Below are 7,500 nucleotides of genomic sequence, written 5' to 3' on the forward strand. Positions count from 1 at the left end.
TCATCATCATCTTTGTTATCATCATTATTATCATCATCATCACTTTTTCATCATCATCATCATCCGTCTAACATTTTTATTTAATGGTCTTAGTTATTATGCTGTTGCTAACAAATTTTGTCATCACTATCATCACGCCATACTTAATCATCATCATCATCATCATCATCATCATCATCATCATCATCATCATTGCAGTAGCATCATCATCTCAACATCATCACCATTATCATCACCGTCCCAGCGGGCTTTTCTATGGAATGCTTCTAGTTAAGGAGCAGTTGTTGGCATTGATGCTGACGTACGCTTTGATGCCCAGCGCCCACCTCACCCCCGTCATCATACTCACGATGATGACCTGGTGATGATAACGATGGTGGTAATGATAATGATGACGATGATAGTTATGGCGATGGTGTTGATGATGAAGATGGTGATGATGGCGATTAAGATGGTGATGGTGATAATTGTGTTGGCGATTAATATGGTGATGGCCAGATGGTGATGATGACGAGGGCGACCAAGTAGATGATGGTGATATTTTTGTCGGTTACGATGCTGATGATGATGACGGTGATGACTGAGTTGACGATGAAGATGATGATTTCACGACGATGTAGAAGATGATGGTAATGGTGGTGGCAATGATTATCATTATTTTAGCTATCACGTATATATAAATACATTACAAAGTTATTGCAACAATCATCATCATCATCATTATGACGTCATCATCGTCGACATCATCACCTGAACCGGTCTCCAGGGTGGAAATATACCAGTGTCGTCATGTTCCATCCTTAAAATTTATAATAATAATAACCAGAATTATAATTAATTAATTACTACAACTACTAATACTACAACAACAACAACTACTACTACTACAAAATAATAACCAAAAAGGATCTAGCATATAATAATATAATATAATAATAATATCGAATCAAACCTTAGATAAGTTGGTTTGAAAGTTTCGGTCGATCCGAGCGAGCCGGCAACGACTAGAAAAGTATCAGTATCCGATTCTTCGAATACATTCAAACTGGCGGGAACGTATAGCGGGAAAACTTCTTCGTAACTTATGATTGTAGGGATGGGCTGTGAGTATTCGTACTTATCGATACCGAGAGTTACCGTCACGTTGGCGTCGGTCGGAGCTCCGATAAATGTCGATCCGCCGGTTGTTATGGTTATGTTGAAGATGTGACGGTCTGGGGTTTTTTTTTTAGAAGTAAGTTCAGTATTCAGTTGATGAATTTTCTTTCGGTAGAATGAATGAATGAATGAATAAATGAATGAATGAATGTATGTATGTATGCATGAATTGATAAATGATTGAATTGATGAATGATGAATTGATGAATGAATGAATGAATGAATGAATGAATGAATGAATGAATGAATGAATGAATGAATGAATGAATGAATGAATGAATGAATGAATGAATGAATGAATGAATGAATGAATGAATGAATGAATGAGTAAAAATAATTGACAAAAAAAAAATTACTTTTCGTTGCAAGCAGCTGGCTGAGACTGGCATCCTAGAATCAAAATCATACAAAAATAACATTCATCTTAAAGCCAGCGTGATCAGAGATTTATTCAAGAAAAAAATCATTAATAAAAGCCCACCACGTAAGTGGTATAATCACAAAAGCCACTGGCGGTTGTACTGTTTTCAACACGTGTACCAACACCATCATCGTCTTCAAGAACACTCAGCCCTTGCTTGCCAATATGTACCATGGCCATCCCTATCGAGTGTGGCAGCCCAGACGTGAACAGCGGTGAGGATGGCAACAAACACAACTCTTGGACCGGCCGCGACTTATTCACCATCACCAAAAACCGACAATTACTTACCGAAAATGATGCAGTAGAATCGCTGCAACTATTGTCATTGCTGTTCTCAGACTTGTAATCGAAACCGACGCATACGCTCCCACCAAAAACAGTCCGACTACATGATTTAGCGCATTCCAAGCGTGTTTTAGCCGTTGTCCAGATTTCGTTAGCTGAGCTGATTTTTTCGTTGGCTAGTAGAAATTTTTTCAACTGCTCTGTATCATTCTCTGCTATGATTGCGTGTAAGTTTTCAGTAGCTGCAGCTGCTTGAAACTTGTACGTTCTCTCTATTATGGATGAAGAGGAAGATGAAGAAGATGAAGGAGATGATGATGAGGACAGAAGACACGAGGATTTAATTATAAGAAGAATCAACAGTGACGGTGCAGTCCAATTGATATGCATGTTCGCCTTGAGATTTCCTAACTAGTTCCAAAAATTCAACTCCATTGTCAATTCGTCTAGCTCCACGCTTTGCTAACACTATAAATGAGTTAATAAAAAGCACACATACACGCATACATACAGATACATACTTTTTATACACACATACAAACATACAAATATAGTATATACATGCGTGTATGTATGATTAGTCGACAAACACATCAACATCTACAACAATAACACAAAGAACCAGAATTTTTTTGCTAAGAAGTGCAAATTTCGTTCATTCAATACAACTGTACTCACCACAAGTATGTGCATTGTCTCTCTTCTCTCTCTCTCTCTTTCTCTCTGTGTTTCCGTGTGTCTATGTGTGTTTCCGTGTGTGTGTGTGTGTGTGTGTGTGTGTGTGTGTGTGTGTGTGGTGTGTGTGTGTGAAGGAAGAAAATTAATTTACTACAAAAAACTGAGAAGGAAATATTATTAATGGATTTTGCATTGTTCTATTTATAAAGGAGAAAACAATGAACTAAGTTAGTTAATAAGCGGATGGATGGAAAGAATTCTGATAGAAACAAATGAATGAATGAATGAATGTGTGAATTAATGGATGCACAGGTGAATGGATGATGTAATGAATGAGTGAATAAATTGATATACGAATGAATTAATGAATGAATAAATAATGAATGATTGAATGAATAATGAATGAAAGAGCGGACAAAAAAATCAGTCTATCGATAAATCATTTAATGAATAGATCAACTAAAAAGTGTAACCGCATTCTCAATCTTTTTCTCTCTCTCTTTCTCTCTCTCTTTCTTTCTCCCTCTTCTTCTTTCTCTCTCTTTCTCTTTCTCTCTATATATAAATGATTGATTTAAGCTTATACCAGAATTTATCGATAGAATTTTACAAACAGATAGGTAGAGTTGATGTTAACCGACAGACGACCAACTTGGTTCGCTTTTTTAGTTTAGAGGAAAAATAAAAAAATAATAATAATTTAATAACGACAGTAATAATAATAATAAATAATAATAAATGATAATTTAATAACGACAAAATAATAACAATAATAAATAATAATAATATTGTCATAATTAATTTCTATAACAGCAAACGACTGAGTGATGAAAATGAATTAATATAATATAATATAACATAATAATGGTAATAATAACAATGATGATAATAATAATAATAATTAACGAATAAATGAATGAATGAATGAATGAAGAGATAGAAAGAACGCAACAGGGACAATGGAAGGAGTAAAAAAACATTGGAGGACCATTGCCATCGTAGTCTCGCCTGTCATATTATTGCCAGTGCTTTTTGTCCCGACTAACACTGGTGGTGGTGGTGATGATAATGATAAGGCTAGTGATGATGGTGGTGGTGGTGGTGATGATGCTGGTGATGATGTTGGTTGCGATGATGATAATGTAATAAATTTTCAAGACGATAATTTTTGTTTTATTTATTTTGTTACCATAATCGGCATCATCATCATCATCAACGTCATCATCATCAACGTCATCATCATCACCATCACCATCATCATCCACATCATCACCACAGACGACAAAATGTCTGTACGTCTTACTGTTGATGATTTCCTATTGGCTGACGGAGTCTCTCCCTCTACCAATCACGAGCCTCCTACCAATGGTTCTATTTCCGGCATTTGGAATTATGAAGGGCAAGAAGATCGCCATGTTTTATATTTCCGTACGTATCTTTTGTTTGTGTATGATTGTGTGTTTGTGTGCGTGCGTGTGTGCGCGTACTTGTACGTCTGAGGCGTAACATGTGTGTGCGTGTTGGTGATGTGTGTGTTGCTTACTAAGGTGTGCGTGAAAAATATGTAATATATGTAATATTATTATTGTTATTATTATTATTATTTTTGTTATTATTATTATTATTGTCAGGACGCATCTATGACATGCGCGGGCGGTCTGATGCTATCTCTGGCCATTGAGAAGTCGAACTTACACGGGAGACTTGGACTGGCTATTCTTGCCTTCCTGGGTTCAAATCCCACCAGGTCCGATGATGATGATGATGATAGTGATGATGATGATGATAATGATTATGATGACGATGATAACGATGATATGGCAATAATGTTGACAATGATGGTAATAGTGATATATATATATATATATATATATATATATATTTGTATCTGTGTGTATGTGTGTCTGTATTAGTGTGTGTGTTGTACGCGCAACAGCCGACCACCAATCAAATTGCAGGATTTTATTGGCCTTCATTACCATTGGCTGGTTTTTCTCAATGTGGATTAATGGCGTTGCATTGATAACATTATTGATGCCATTTGTTGATGCTGTGCTCTGCCAGTACAAAAGGGGTTCGTTTATGATTGGCTGGTTTTTGAATGACTAGTTTCTTGATTGGCTGATTTTTGAATCGCTGGTTTTCGATTGGCTGAATTTTTAATGGCTGGTTTTTGATTGGCCGGTTTTGATTGTCTGGTTAGTGACTAGCTAATTTATAAACCTTAATTTACAGTTTAATGACATATTTGAAACATTTTAACAATTAATCTATTTTATTATAATTTGTTATGTTTCATGGAAGGCTTGTATTATGCTGGAAGGAGGGCAACAAGGCAGAAAAATATTGTGGATGACGAAGTGATAACATTGGCTCATAAAAACAACAACATCAACAATAATATCATCAACAACAACAACAGCAACAACAACAATATCATCAACAACAACAGCAACAACAACAACATTAACAACATCAGCAGCAACAACAGCAGCAGCAGCAACTACAACATTAACGACGACAGCAATATTATTATCGTCTTTGAGAAAGATAAAAAGAATAGCACGTACGTTTTGTTTAACATTTTAATTTCGATTTCAAATGAATTAATCGTGAATTATGAGTTTGAATTATGAATAATAAATTAATTTTTAATTGAATTACATATTAGTAAATTTACGTTTTAATTAATTGTTTAATCAATTAATTACTATTTTAATTATAAAATTATTACTCAACCAAACTCAAAACATATTTCAAACATCCAATCAAATTGCAGACCGGACGATCATGCCCAGTCTACCGGCCAATCAAAATCCATTTTGAAAATATTAATCAGTGAGATTGAAGTAGAGCTGGATGATGCTGAAATCCTATTGGAGGACGATGAGTCAGAAAAAAATCTCGTCAACCTATCAAAAATGTTATGCCTTGCAGTGGCCTACTCATCTACCATTGGTGGCTGCGCTACATTAAGTGGGTCAGCCAGCAGTCTATTGGTCGCTGAAATGACTAAAAAGTAGGTCAAATTTTAAATATTGATTGGTGGATCATTCACTAAATGTTAATTCAATTGTTCAAAACCTTTGATGCCTATTTCACTTCAGTCAAAGTGACTTTTATAAATCTTAGAAATGGAATGAATAAAAATTAATGGACGAATGAACGAACGAATGAATGAATGAATGAAAGTGGGAATGATTGGATAAAAGAACAAATGAAGGAACACAATAACACACAAAATCAAAAAAAAACATTAAATATACAAAGGTCATTTGAAAAACGCGAACTAAATTCCTCGCTGACATATACCAGTTGGTTACTCTACGGCTTGCCATACTCGTTTTTATCGATCTTGTGTCTATGGTTGTGGCTGCAATTAAGATATCTAGGGTGGAGGTAATGATAATGATTATAAATAATGGTGATGATGATGATGCCAATGTTGTGAGATGATTAAAATGACTTTATATTTAATTTCATCTTCATAAATAGATCATTTAAATGGTATTCAAACAATGGTAAACAACAACAACAGCAGCAGCAGCAGCAACAACAGCAAGAAATTTTAGATGATATTTTAACTAACCAGTTTAAGTCATTAAACTCGATAAGGTGGTTTGTCTTTGCTATCTGTTTAGTTCTTTCATTTATTCATTCATCCATGCATTTCTTTTTTCATTCATTCATCCATCCATTCATTCATTCGTTCGTTCATTCATTTGTTCATTCGTTCGTTCGTTTGTTCGTTCATTCGTTCATTTATTCAACAGTTATTCAGAACTGAATGTAGTGATTTTTGCCCTCTTAACGTTATTATTCTGGCTAACAAAAGACCTTGGATATTTTTCTGGATACGCAGCCCTCTTTAAGCCCGGGTTTGTATGCTTGTTTGTATATATTTTGTATATCTGTGTATGAATGTTTGTATGTTTGATTGTATGTTTGTATGTTTATTTGTTTGTATATTTTTATGTTTGTTTGTATGTTTGTAGTTACGTAACTGACTCAGTACCAACCATTTTCATTGTTCTCCTGCTTTTCGCCTTTCCATCGGAGAAACCTGATTGGCTGTGTTTTAGAGAGGAAAAAAGTTAGTCGGACTGTGATTGGTTGAATTGTTTGTTTATGAACGGTGATTGACTGATTGATTGGCTGATTGGCTTGAAATTGGTTGGCTAGTTGGTAGTTGACTGTTTTGTTGTTCATTGGTCCATTGCGATTTAAATGAGGATTTTATTTCAAAACTAAAAGGACCTACTAAAAGATCGACCTCATTACTTACCTGGCCAATCGTAGCGACGAAACTGTCGTGGGGCGCGGTCATTTTAATGGGTGGTGGATTCTCATTGGCTGAAGGAATTAAGGTTGATCATCGGCGATATCTGATTGGTCGATTGTTTTGAATGACCCAGTGGCAGTAATCATTTTGAATGTGATTATGATAATGATGGTGGCGATGATGATAATGATGATGATAATGAAGATGACTAATTTTATCAACATTAAGCAAGAAATACATGTTTTAAATAATAAAAAATATTATATAAAAAGAAAAAAATACAAAACTTTCACTAGGCGTCAGGCCTAACAAAATTTTTCGAAGAAAAAATGACGTCACTGAGCAACATGAATATATGGTCTTTGGTTATCGTTGTTGTTGTCATCGTCTCACTCACTGCGGAAGTTATGGGCGGAAGAAATGCATTGATTGTCTATCTGCCAGCCCTGGAGATGATTGTTAGTTGGTTGATTGATTGATTGGTGGTCAATTGATTGATTGGTTGGTTAATCGATTGGTTGGTCGGTTAATTGATTGATTGGTTAGTTAATTGATTGATTGGTTGGTTAATTGATTGGCTGGTTGGTTAATTGATTGGTTGGTTGGTTAATTGATTGGTTGGCTGGTTAATTGATTGATTCGTTGGTTAATTTATTGGTTGGTTGATGAAACA

At 35.1% G+C, this 7,500-nt stretch overlaps 2 protein-coding genes across 2 annotated transcripts; one reads left to right on the top strand and one right to left on the bottom strand.

Annotated features, from left to right (window-relative positions):
* Positions 1 to 253: 253 nt before the first annotated feature.
* HELRODRAFT_176977 (hypothetical protein) lies at positions 254 to 2,257 on the bottom strand (the record flags this gene model as incomplete). The annotated part of the gene is made up of 4 exons (XM_009025201.1): positions 254 to 358; positions 751 to 799; positions 953 to 1,263; positions 1,640 to 2,257. The coding sequence occupies 4 exons, from the start codon at positions 2,255 to 2,257 to the stop codon at positions 254 to 256; spliced, it is 1,083 nt and encodes a 360-aa protein (XP_009023449.1).
* Positions 2,258 to 3,826: 1,569 nt separating this feature from the next.
* On the top strand, positions 3,827 to 4,654 carry HELRODRAFT_84466 (hypothetical protein; the record flags this gene model as incomplete). Its single annotated transcript, XM_009025076.1, has 3 exons — positions 3,827 to 3,973; positions 4,177 to 4,292; positions 4,504 to 4,654. Coding segments are annotated over 3 exons (414 nt in total), but the record flags the coding sequence as incomplete, so codon positions are not given.
* Between the last annotated feature and the right edge of the window lie 2,846 nt (positions 4,655 to 7,500).

Source organism: Helobdella robusta (assembly GCF_000326865.2).
Source record: "Helobdella robusta unplaced genomic scaffold HELROscaffold_40, whole genome shotgun sequence".
Lineage (NCBI taxonomy): Eukaryota > Metazoa > Annelida > Clitellata > Rhynchobdellida > Glossiphoniidae > Helobdella > Helobdella robusta.